This window comes from Apteryx mantelli, chromosome 2, assembly GCF_036417845.1.
Source record: "Apteryx mantelli isolate bAptMan1 chromosome 2, bAptMan1.hap1, whole genome shotgun sequence".
NCBI lineage: Eukaryota > Metazoa > Chordata > Aves > Apterygiformes > Apterygidae > Apteryx > Apteryx mantelli.
Window position 1 is genome coordinate 118,547,364 of NC_089979.1, and position 12,927 is coordinate 118,560,290.

The 12,927-nt window shown below is 41.9% G+C and overlaps 1 protein-coding gene across 1 annotated transcript in view; it reads right to left on the minus strand.

Moving 5' to 3' along the window:
• TMC2 (transmembrane channel like 2) overlaps positions 1-12,682 on the minus strand; it is a 42,114-nt gene extending 29,432 nt beyond the window's left edge. The window contains exons 1-8 of the mRNA XM_013948103.1: positions 12,637-12,682; positions 12,276-12,323; positions 9,878-10,217; positions 8,718-8,870; positions 6,400-6,490; positions 5,363-5,444; positions 4,930-5,036; positions 2,673-2,771 (exon numbers count right to left, since the gene is read on the minus strand). Coding sequence (XP_013803557.1) covers positions 2,673-2,771; positions 4,930-5,036; positions 5,363-5,444; positions 6,400-6,490; positions 8,718-8,870; positions 9,878-10,217; positions 12,276-12,323; positions 12,637-12,682 — 966 coding nt within the window. The remainder of the gene's footprint in view (positions 1-2,672; positions 2,772-4,929; positions 5,037-5,362; positions 5,445-6,399; positions 6,491-8,717; positions 8,871-9,877; positions 10,218-12,275; positions 12,324-12,636) is intronic.
• Between the last annotated feature and the right edge of the window lie 245 nt (positions 12,683-12,927).

Sequence of the window (12,927 nt, forward strand, 5' to 3'; positions counted from 1 at the left end):
AACTCAGCAAGCCTGTGCCTGGCAGACCAGAGTTTTGTAGCATGTTATATGTAGTGTGGGCTGGGGAGGTGTAAAGAAAAAAGCACCGTAAAATATAAAGATGATGCACTAGTAAAGTTTATTTTCAGGTTGGAATCCCAAACCTTTATCTTTCTGATTCATCTTATTGTAGGGACTGAAAAATGAATGTCTCTCCACACATCATCCAGTATGTTCTTTAAACCCCATTTATGAGACATAGTGTCTGATGTCCGAGTGAGGTATATTCCTTTCTACTCCTCTAGAAATGCGTGAAGTGACCTGTTTGCTGCCAAATCATACATTTCCACTGGCTCCCCTCTATTGAAATATATTTTTCAGGGACCAGCATATTAACTCTTCATTTTAAGCCTGTTTTAAAATGTATTTCCCCCTTGCACTCCTCCTACTGAGCACACTGGAATAAGCATCTATTCATTTTCAAAGGGCAAGGCTCTGTGAAGGGCTTAATTTGACATCTTCCAGCTGCAGAGGTTATAGCTGTACATCATTGCCCCATGGCTGGAGATCGCTTCTCAAATCTGCCAGATGAGCCACTTGTGTGATTGCTCCCTGAAGTCAAGCAGCAAGAGAGCAGGTGCAGGATGGGGACCTGTGTGGCAGAAGGAGGCGGAGGATCAAGCCCTCAGTGACAACAGGGGAATGTAGATGTATGTACCAAGCACCAGGCAGGAGACTGGTTGTAGTCGTTAGTCTTTTACTCTAATACAATGATACAGCCTCATCCAAGAACAAATTTCCTTACTGTTATGTGTACAATTTATGGTCTTGAACAAAACCAGCAGCTGCAGTTCAGCAGCACATAGTCTTCCTGTTTTGTTTTTTTTCTTCTGTGGGAGTGGATTTAAATGATGCTTCTTGTATTTTTACAGAGCGCTGGTCAGATGAGCTTTTTGTTCAGTGCAATGTTATTCAATGTGTCACTAATTCACCTTTGCCTCTGGTGAATTTTGGATGCTGGCAAGTGGGTGAAAGGACTGGGAGAGCGAGATTTAAGGATCCTTAGAAGAAAATGAGCGGTGTACAAAGGTCTGACTGCATAAGATTCCTTTATACACAAGTACTTGAAGGCTTGTATATAAATTAATGGGTTTTTTTTAATAAAGGAAATTATGTTGTTTTTTATGGAAGGACTGTGTCCCACAGAAGGTAATGTAATGTGTGCACCAGTGCCAGATAGCATTTCAAAAAAACTTCCAGAAATAGCAGCTTTGAAAGTGAGATCCCAAGGAACTGGCCATAGTGGATTCTCTTCATTCCCAGTAAACATCTTTTTCTTTTGAGGGAAATACTGTCTCCCCTAAAAACACTTAATCCCTTTGGCCTAACTCTCCAAAGGCAAAGAATAACTATGGGTGCTCAACCTGAACTGTCTTTCAGGCAGGCTGATTTCCAGTGAATAGGCTCTCAGGATCTTCATGTTAGATACGCACAAGTGTAGTTTTCCTCATCTCTAGTCATGCATGACAACCTGAGAGGATGGCTACGTAGCATCTTACCTCATTGCCCTGTGTCTAGACTGAAATCCCCTTCAGTACTTGCAATGCTGCTACTAGTAAAGAGCAAGCAGCTGCCCTGCAGACTACTGTGACCCCTTTTTATTTCATTCATTTCCCATCTTTTTTCTGCTTATATGAAGATGCTGGTTTACTTAAACCAGAATTTTAGTGCTGTGGCTTGTAAGCAGTTTGGGTTATGGCTGTCTGACAAACCCTGAGCTGAAGTGAAATCCTGCGGCAGTGGTGCTGAGGACTCAGTGAGTGGGATCTGAACTGATATTGCAGCCCTGCCTGAGCAGAGCTGAGGAGCTGCTGCAAGCTCGGCCTTTCCTTTCAGATGCAAATCTGAAACCTGTACCAGCTAAAAGCGCATATAAATATTTCACAGGCGCAGTGGTGGTGGGGATGAGGGGGAGCAATCCTCTTCCCGAGGTTATGAGCAAATTCTGTGGTATGTTAAGATGTTCCCTGCTGGGTGAACGAGGCCTGCAGCTTGAAGTCATTTTCTGGATTAAGTGGAATGTGGTTTAAATGAGCTCTACAGTTTATGCAGTCACCTGCTTCTACTAATGTTCATGGAAAAAACCTACCTTTGGCTTCTGGTGCTTTCTGCAAAAAAATGTAGATAGACAGACATAGAGTTCCTAAATTTCCTTTCATTTTCTTCAGTGTGGAGCTGTATAACTCCGCTGGTCTTAGTGGACTTTACTTGTCCTTTTGCACCTCAGTGAGCCCAAACAGACACATCTTGGGTGGTGTCAGCGAGCTCTGTGTTGGGACATGATACATCCCATTCTGAATGAAAGTGCATCTGCTTTGTTCCTGCAAAACCAAGAAATATATGCCTCTGTGTGTGTGTGTGTGTGTGTGTGTGTGTAAATGCATGTGTGGCGTATGCCAGCAAGCACATTTGTACATGAAAGTGGTTCAAATCCATATGCAGATGCCTGCACTTGCACATGCTGGGGACCTGTGCTCTCTGCCACTCATGGCAGCAGGAGTATCTTCATCTTCTACAAAAAGTACGTGTTGCTTATTTATCCTGGAACCAAATTTAGGCTTGTAGCTGATAACTTCTGAAGGGTTTTACCAGAAATTCAATTGATCTCTTATAATTAACTGTCCTGTACTTACCTCAAAATCCCAAAGAACTGAAAAATCCATAGCTGTTGCTTGTTCAGCCCGGGGTACAGTTTTCCTTGGCATGCTCCCATATGGCATTCCCATCAGGACCTGGAGAGGATTAATAATGATGATACGTATGTAGTATAACATACTGTACAGTTTTTCCTCATTATTTTCTTAATGATTTCCTTAATTCTGTTTGGTTTCTTCTTTTAATATATGTTTTCTTAATACCAGACCTGCAGCTTAAAAGAGTTAATTTCACCCAAATAATCAAAGGAGTTTCCTTTTCCTGGTAGCAGCCATTGCACAGGAAGTATTTTGGCAAGGAATTATATCCCTCCATGAACAGCTCCCGTTTAAATGTCCTTAGTTTAGCAAGAGGCTTCTTTGCTTGAACTTCATGGGTCTAATGCAATAAAGGGATTAATTTTATCTGCTTATGCAGGACTCTTCCCTTGAGAGGACTCAAGAGCATTTGGTCAAGCCTGTGATAGCTTTTATATTATATAGCCTTGAATTGAAAAATGATCTCAAGACGAGGTGAAGTGCAGTTAAGTTTGGGCAAGAAGTGTAGGTGGGACCAGCAACATGACACAAGGAACAGGTTTCATGGTATGTCCTCTCCTAACGGCACCATGCAAGGCAGAGTTGCAGCAAGTCCAGCAGCTGTTGAAGTTCACAGGGAGAACTTCAAGGGCTATGGAGAGTTAATAACATATTTACAAGCAGACTGTGCTGCACATACCAAAATATCTCATTAGTATTCATAGGGTCCTAGCATGTCATCTATCACTTATTTTTCAGGGCTATCTAATTAATTTTGAAACCATTTATGATTAAATGTTTATTGCCCAGCTACTCTCCATATTGTAACAGCTCAGTAGGCAATGAGTAATAGTATGCATACATTAAAGATAAATTATATAAAGCTATTTTATCCTCTACCATATGCATAGTTCTTTAAAAAAATACATTTGTTTTGTGCAATGTTAATGGTTATATCTCTTCATTCTGGGAGGAAACGGAGCTTTTATTTTTGATAGTGTGAACAACCACATTAAGGAGAACAAAAGCATGGTCCTCAGGAGGGACTATATGCTGCATTTTTGCTCTATAAAAATCTTCATTGAACAGAACAGATGCCACTGTCTGTGGACTGCACAGCCTTTGAAGATTGTATTGAGTAATTTAGCCTGAGCTATAATGGCTACATTAAAAAATTCTTCTGTAAATGATCATATGAAGCTGGCTATGGGATCCTTTTCCTTCTCCAAAAACAGTGAGAAGTGGAAAAATAAAAATAAAACTCTTCCTTTTGAATCATCTGAATGAGTACAGAAAGGGGATATTTTCCAAACAAGCATTAGTTACTAAAGTTCTTGGGAAACCATTTGTTCATTCACTTGATCTCTCCTGCCACAGGGCTCTGCAGTGGCTGTTGCCCAGGGGTTGAGCCCCTCCAAGGGCCCACAGAGGTGCTGCTGGAGAAACTGGGAGCGGGCGCTTTTGGGTGTCCTTGCCCTGGCCTGCCATGCTGGGCTGGGCCGTGCAGATAGAGCTCATGGGTTTTGTCACTCCAAGGCAGTCCCCCCAGCTAGTCAACACCGGCATCTCCAAACCCAGAGGAGAGGTCCCTGGCATTGACGCCGTCCGTCAGAAGTCTGGGCAATTTTCCACCGTAATCTTATCCTTGAGTTTGTGAAAGCTCATTGAACTGAACATATGTCAAAACTGGACTCAACAAATCCAGTGAGAACTTGATTGCAGCCAATAATTCTGGTTCTCAATAATTAAGTAGGAATAATTGTTCCTACTTCATCATCTTTACTGTGATTTTTACAATACAGAGAAGTGAAGAAAATGTTTGGGAAGGTGCCATCCTGTCAATGGGGTTTTCTTAATTGCTTTAAGAACACAGTTCATTTCTTATATCTCTTATGGACCTGAGCTTGTACCTAGGAGGATTCCTAGATTATGTTTTTCACTTCAGTCAAAATGTAAAAATAGCATCAAGTTAGGTTTCTGAGTTTCTGTTTTAGCTGCTGGATGGGCAGGATCTTCAGCAGCATTTTAGGTGTACTGATTTCAACATAACTTCTGCTTCTGTGTCAGTAACAGCCTTATAAGTCACTATTTGTATATATCATTCTTACACATTATATTCTTTTAAAGCATGATTATAAAACACTTGTTTGTGCCATCAATCTCATGTTTGTGGTAATCAGTGGGCTGAATATTACTGAAAGCAGAATTAAGCGCTTACCTCTGGAATTATAACCAGTCCAAATATTAATCCAAAAAGGACAAGATTTACTCCATACATCCATCGCAGAAATATGAAGTAGGAAGCAACTGAGGAGCCAAAGTGACCTTGAACCAGAAGATACTTAGTGTTTAGAAATTTAGGAGGGATAAACTGTCCTCAGCTAGACCTGGAGTCTTCTACCCATAGGTCACCGACCATGTGTTGCCCAGGAGCCTTCCCAACAGCCCCCCCTCCACCCACTGTTACAATCAAGGCTCATGGAGACAGTGAAGACCATCATTGCCAAAGGTACATGCTACTTGTTTGGTGTTGAACCCCAGGGCAAGTGAAGACTGGGGACCAGGGCACTGGAATAATTTTTGAATGAATACAGAGCTGTCTTGCCAAATGTCTTATTGCCATCTCACACGGCAGAGCAACTTCCACTTACTCTCCACTTCTTTTATCTTCATCTCCCAGGGAATGCACTGTGTTTTAAAATTGTCAAAATCTCTCTTAAATTTCACCCATTTCTGAAACAAGACAACATCATTGTGAGCAGAGAGGTGTGAACAGGGAGGCTGCTGTAAGAGGACTTTAATGTTAGGGTTTGGTAGCATTGCTAGAAATGGATATAAAGCCTTAACATGCAAAGCAAAAACTCTGATCTGGATCTGGTTCTGATCTTTTGCACTCCTTCAGAAACTGCTTTCAACCCACCCTCCCCTCACGCACCCCCATACCCACCCCCCCCACACACACACAAGTTCATTATTTGAATTTTAAACTTTCTAGGCTTTGGGGAAAGTACTATTGTGCTATGATTTTACCATATTATATAGGGGTGGAAAATTCACACCTAGCTCTGCATTGAAAGAGTTGATGCAAAACCAACTCTATTTAAAACAAGAATTAATTTGATAAAACACTGAGCTTGAATGCTTTCTCTCCAGACCAGTGGCTAAACTCCTATTGATTTCATCAGCTCAGGTCTGGCTCCATTTTTTGCCTCTCAGTATAATCTCTGTGACAACATGCGACTTGCTTCCCCACTTCAATCTTAAAACAGCCGCAATTGTCCCTGTTGTCTCCTCGTCAACGAGAAAGATGAAATTTTATGGAAGTCCATGGGACAGCGCATGAATTTGGGATGGCCTCTCTCATCCTTAGTGGGTACCTTGTCTCATAGCTTAGGGTTTTTGGAGATTGCAACCAGATTTTTCCTGCTCCTTCATGTTTTTCCCTGTTCCTCCAAACCCTCCCTTCAGGGAAGGTGACAGTGAGATTACAGTAGGGGGAAATTTCCTCATTTTTTCTGTAATTTTCATAGATGTCAATCTGGCTAGCATTTTTTGAATGTGGACAGGAAGCTTTTGTTGGTTTCCTGGTGTTTCTTTTGCCAAAATATGGATTATAAACTCTGACAAAAATATGCTGAGTATGTAAGCAGGTACCCAATGTTTTCTCTGCCATCATTGCAGTGCTTACCTTTGCCATCATCATCTTATATGCATACAGCTTTTTGCCCTTTCCTTTTCCCAAAGCTCCTTCAAACTTCTCTACAAAAGCTTGTGCCTCCCTAATTTAAAAATAAACAAGACAGTTATTGAAAGAGTGAAAGGGTCTTCAGCTTTTCACTTCTGTGAATGGTACTGCCTGCACAGGTGGAAAAGACAGTCGCGCTGCCCTCCCTGTGTAAAGGCAGGGGTTTTGGTCTCTCTCTGGCTGAGAGAGCGTTTCCTGTGTGGTTTTACAGCCAGGCACTGAGCAGGCAATGCCATCCTGCAAACCATTGGCATGGGCATCTTTGAGCTGTCCTGCCTCCAGCCTTGGAAACACAACTCCGGCAGTGAGCGTAACCCTGCTCAGAGGCAGCCTTGCATTGAGACAGGCATTATCGTTGCTCGCATGCCCCATGCTGCTCCTGAGGCGCTAGCTACTATCTCCTGGTGCTGTTGCTGTGCCGTGTAGAGCTTAGTTTCATCTGGGACTAACTGTAGGGTCGCCAAAGCACTCATGCTCATGCAGCAGAGATTTGCCTGTAATCTTGCTCCTGCTTTTTCCCCGGATGAAGATCTGCATGTTCCTCAAGAGCTCTTGGTCTCTGGCATTCCTGTCAACTTCTCTATCCTGGTGCATTAGTCAAGAAGAAAAGAATATTTTCTAATGAAACAAACTCCAAGAGGATGTAGTATTTCCCTCCATGAAGAGCCCCCATGGATAAATATCAAGGACAAACTATTGGCAGAACAGGACAATCTCAGTGCCAGACAAATGAGTGTATACTGGCCAGGAATAAAATTAGGCTGGAAATTAAAATTAGTTTTTGAATGGGTTTCTAAGGGAAATACAGAGCAAAGAACCTAAATAGATGTTGATTGAGTATGCTGAGTTTGTGAATAAGATTATATTGTGTGTTGATGTAGATGATATAAAATGAGAAGAGATTAAGGACTCAGGATATCCTTTGTACTCCTTTGGTGCTTCACATTTCTCATCTGTGCAATGGAGCTAATCCTTTCTTGTCTCATGGGTAAACTGTACAACTAACGTAACTAATGAATGTACAGCACTCTGAGATCCTTTCTAGAGCCCCTTGCACAAACAATGCAACAGTTTTTTTTAGGTTCAGTAAAGGGTGGTAATGATTGCCACGGTCCAGGGATAAAATGACAGGATGGAGATATGTTATCAAACATGATCCTAGGCAGAGTTTTAGCTGACAGAATCCTATATGAGTGGGAAAATATGTCAGAAATAATACTTGCTTTTTTTTCATTTTTTTGCAGAATTTCTGACTTGGAGGGTCATAAAATTTTATTTGTAGTGAGCTGAGGCTCACAGCATGCCTGTGAGATGGAAAAGCTGCTTTAACATAGTTTTCTTTATCCAGATCTTTAGAAATAATTGGCAGGGTTCAGGCATCCTGGTTCTAATGGAGGATGGAGCAGGTCTTGACCTTCAGGGTGTTAAAAGAGAAAAGAAGAGATACACATTGGTTGCTGGTCTTTACAGCCTGGTTGCTGCAGCTCTGAGCAGCGCCTTAGGCAAACACAGAGAGTGGGACATCAACCATCCCCATGTTCCAGTGCTATTCTGAATGCCCAAATTCTCGTCTGGTAGAAAGGGGTTTCAGGTGACTTTTAATCAAGAGAACTGGGATTTGAATCATTCCCTCAGTGACTTATCCAGTTTGTTATGAGCTATTTCCTGTTGATCTGTGGGTTTTGACATCCCTGGTCAGCCCCACAGCCCTACCTCACTGTCTTGCTGCTCCTGATTCCCCTACACTAAGTGATCTCTGGAGCTGTCTGTGCTATTCTTACATTCAGCATGGTCTGTGTGGCAATATTATCTTTGCTCCATAAACATCTGTAAACAATACAGTATTTTTTCCAAGCAGTACTGTTTCAGGAAGTGTGAAGTAACACGGCACCTTGCTGCTTTGATTTCTAATAATGGGCATGAATAAGCAAAGGAGGGCACAGAGTCTGCTTTAACAAGTAGCCTGACAGTAGTGAATCATTTGGTTTTAAATACAGGGGTAGAATGACCTAGCTGTGGATATCAGTTGAACAGATTTGCACCTCGTCCCTTCTCCAGTTACAGAGATTAAAAAATGAATTCCACATTTTAACTCGGATCATTTAAACCAGAACAGGTTGGCTGGGTTTCTGCTCATTGCTTTTTCCAAGACTGGAGTGTTAGGGTAGCAGCAGCAAAAATGCAATTTGGGAGAAAGGTAAAATGCAGTTGACACTAAGCAAACACCCTAGGGACATTGGTTCCTGGTGTGTGGTGGCTACCTGAGCATCGAAAGTTTCTTCACCATTCGCCAGGGCTTGTTCCTCATGGTGGAAATTAGTTTTTTCTTTTGCTCCACCTGTTCCATCAGAATCACAAGCTCTTCTTCTGACAGTGATTCCTCATCGGATGAGTTGGAAGTAGTGGAAGGAGTACTGGGAGGGCACAAAATGGAAAAAATGTTAATGTTTGGATGGAAGCCATAGTGGCTGGGGTGGGCACAGTCTCTCCTTCCCCAGGGCCCCCACATGGTGTGCAGAGCCATCAGCTGGCCTGCAGGAAGGAGGGTCCTCCCTGCTTGAGGATCATCATCTGGAGTAAAGGGGGGTCAGGCTAGTAGGCAGACAGACGTGATATGGACAGTGCACGGTTAGAGACGCTCACTTCCTGGTGCCATATCTGCTCAGACTCTGACCTGCCTCTGCCCCAGGCTTTTGGGTGTTCCCATATTGAAATCTCAAGATAGGGGGCAGCGTCCCTGAAGCACCCAGAGCCTGCATCTCCCCCAGGGCCCAGTGGCCTCACTGTCCCCGTGGGTGGCTTGGTGCAGTGCCAGCACCAGCTCTTTTCACCCAGGGCATGACTGATTCCAGCCATGATAATCAGGATTCGATCGTGCTCCACCATAACTCACCTAACATTGTGCTTTGGACCACATTTCAGCTACAGAAACATTGTCTAGTGCTGCAGCTGGTTCTAGAGAAATGTTTTTCACATCTTTGGAGGGAAACAAGATATGGGGAGAAGCAGAAGGTTGGAACAAACAAGATTCGACAGGGGAAGAGACTTGAAAATGTGAGATCCCTTTTAGCCTCAATGTTTCCGTCATTCAACCAATAAAATATGCCCAGATCTAAGTCACTGAAACTGTCTTCAAGAGGACTTTTCTACCCCCAGCTGTATGCGTTAGGACTCAATTACATATATGAATCTGATCCTCGCTGAGAAAACAATAATGACAGAAGATCTTGGAAACCGTTTGGCTACACTGCATTTTACACTACTGTTTTTCATAGTTGTATCTTTTTTGGAAGAGGAACAACTTATTCGCAGTCTATTGGGTTTGGAGTTCTGACCAATATGCCACAAGTTCAGGGCATGTCTATAAAGCTATAGCTGCAGTTCTGTGATGTGGTACAGTACTTAGGGATTGTTAAATTACCTGTTTTTCCTGTCTTTCTTCCCTTTGTTCTCCCTCTCCTTTCCTTTCTCTTTGTTTGTTTTCTTTTCTTTATTTTCTGAATCCTTTTGCTCTTTGGTAGAAGCCTTTTTGTCTCTCTCTCTCTTCCTCCGGCTTACTCCCTCTTCTGTCTTTTTTCCGTCACTGTTTTTTCTCTGGTGTTTTTTTCTCTTAGAGGCTCTATTTTGTCTAGGACCATTGTCTTCCTCTTTGCTCTCATCTTCTTCTTTGTCCTTCTGTTGCTTTCCCCTTTCAAGTCTATTTGGCCTGACAGCTCTCCTAAGGGGCTGTTTCTTAGGTGTCTTTTCCTTTGCTTCATCTTCTGCAATGGATAAAAAAAAAAGTACTTAGGGAAACACTTAATTTTCCATGTTGGCACAATGCAGATTCACCAGAAAAGCGCAGGGGGATGCCTGATGTAAACCCAAGTGAAGTCAATGAACAGACGTCCATTGACCTCAGTGGGCTTTGCCTTATGCCCTGTCTGAGAGTCACATCCAGCTCTTGGTTACACAACTCCCATGTAAGAGAAGAAAGACTCATTTTAGCACATCAGTGGCTGGTGTGTGACCATAAGAAAATTGGAAACTAATTCCAAAAACAAAAGCCCAGTTCCTCAGAGCACATTACAGGCATCTTCCTGACCTGTAAATACACCAGAACAGTGGAAACAGAAAATGCAGTTAGTTAAACAGTATGTAATGTGCTTGCTGGTGTGATGTCCTTCAAAGCTGCTTAATTCTTAAGTCTGGGGATGGATATCTTCTATTTATATAGAGAAGAGGTACAGCTTAGGCAGCACCAGGTTTGGTTTCTCTGAGTTTTTCCTTCTATTGGGAAGTTTATCTCCAGCGAAGAAAAAAGCCAGATAGTCTTTGGTGCACATTTCATTTTCATTGGCACTGCAAGCTAAGAAACTCATTTGTGTAGGTTCAAAAGCACTTCTAGTTCTGAAGGCTTGAAATGGTGCATGATTTAATTGCAAAATATTATGGAAGGGGGAAAAAACATTCAGAAAATGCTCAAACCACTCCTTCCCTGTTGCAATCAAGTATATTAAAATCAAAAGTAAGGTTTTCAGATTCTTTTAGTTTCTAATTTGCTAAAATTTCTGACTGAAAAAAATAGAGTATTCAATTAAAAAATGAAGTTTTAAATTTTGGCGTTGATTTTTTCCTCAAGGTTGGAGAAGTTATAATGGAATAAGAAAACTGGGGGGGAGTGGGATTCAGGGTGAAAAATGTGCAGTCTAAAAGGAGAGGAAAATAGAAACATAAAAGAGTTTGAGTATTTGCATTTTTGTTTTGGTGAAAAATTAGAAATTAATAACAAGCACATAGTTTTTGCTGGCTAGTGTCACTCAAAATTAGTAAGTGGTGGTAGTCACACTTGTCACAGGGAATAAGAAGGAATTTTCAACTCATTTCTCAAGAGCCATTAGGTAGGTTTCAGTTACTATGTAATGGTCTATCTCAGCTAAATTTCAGAGAGTGATCTAGGTTAAAGGACCACCTACCCTTTTTGAGAAAATGTCCGTTTTGTGCCACTAACTGTCATGGCTTTCATTTGTGAGCTATTAAATACTAGGTTAAATCTGGGACATTCATTTGTCACTTTTATCTTATTTCCTTGTTTGTCTGTGTGGGAAAGGTGGATTTGATTTTTAAAAAATCAGTCATTTTGTTGATTATTTTCTTATATTTTAAGGATCATACAGGCTGTTTACAGAACACAGGATGTGAAACAGTTGTCCATTTGCCTCTACATTCATATCATCTATCCAGTGCTGTTACAATCTTACCCCTTATCTCTCTCTCTCTATTTAGTGTTACAATCCTACCCCTTAACTATTTCTCTTTATTTACTATACATATGAGGATAAAGCTGTTTTTAATCCTGTCACTGGCTCTTCCTGATGTTGCTATCAGCTGTTAATCTGTCTCCAATCCACTTTCATTTCTGTCTTTTCATGGTCATGAGCAATAAAGATACCAGTGTGTTACAGTAGCAAGCATTACAGAAAAGCACCAGCCCAGCAGAGAAAGCAAGCAGGAGCTCAGTGTGGTGCAAATCAGTCACAGCCCGGCATAGGGTGATGCTTTACTGTGATGCCTGTTTTACCAGGGGTGACTGCAACCATGGGCTACAACAGCCTCCTACTTTAGGAGCATGGGTAGAAGGGAACAGACCATTTAAGACTGGCGTTTTGCATATCACTATTGTAAGTCAAACTCTAAGGGGAAAATCTGTTTGCTTACAAGTAGCCCGTGAAACAGTTCCTACTGTAGAGCAAGGAGCAAGTCACAACCCACAGAGAAAAAGAAAAGGTATCACCTCTTGTATTTCAAAACAAGACCACAGTTTTTAATCTGTACTTTACCTTCACTCTCTGTGTCACTTTCGACTTGTCCATCAATGTCTATTCCAGCTGCAAGACAAAGAACAAAGAGTAATTGCAGTTGTTGCTTGGATTTGCACGTGCAATATTTTACACAGGCAGTTCTTAACAGTCAGCTGAGGTCAGCAGAATGTTCTTTATTGATTATGCATTATATTCTTTTTCTATAGTGATGCTCTTATTATTTCTTTTGATTTGGCAAATTAACAAGAGTTCCCTGCATGAGAGAACTGAAAACACATGATCTTTGACAGGCACAAAATGGTGTGCTTGAAAAGCCTTGAGACATATTGTTAAGCACTTGGTAGTATCAAAACTGAAATGATCTTGTACTGATACTAACCATCTTCCATGATGACCTCTAACGCACATTTCTTTTTCTTCCCCATGACAGCTTGCCGTCTTTTGCACAGATACTGTAGCTGCTTTGTTGCATGCACACACCCCAATTATATACGGGTTTCTCTCTCTTCTGGTGCCCATGAACTTGTCTCCTGAGCATTGCACACAAGTGGGGACATCCAGGCGCCTGTGACCTCTTGTTCACGAGCCATGTGGGTGCAGGAGGGCAGGAATGGAGCAGGAAAGGCAGGGAAGACCCCGTTCTGCCACAGCCCAATCCAGACACTTTATT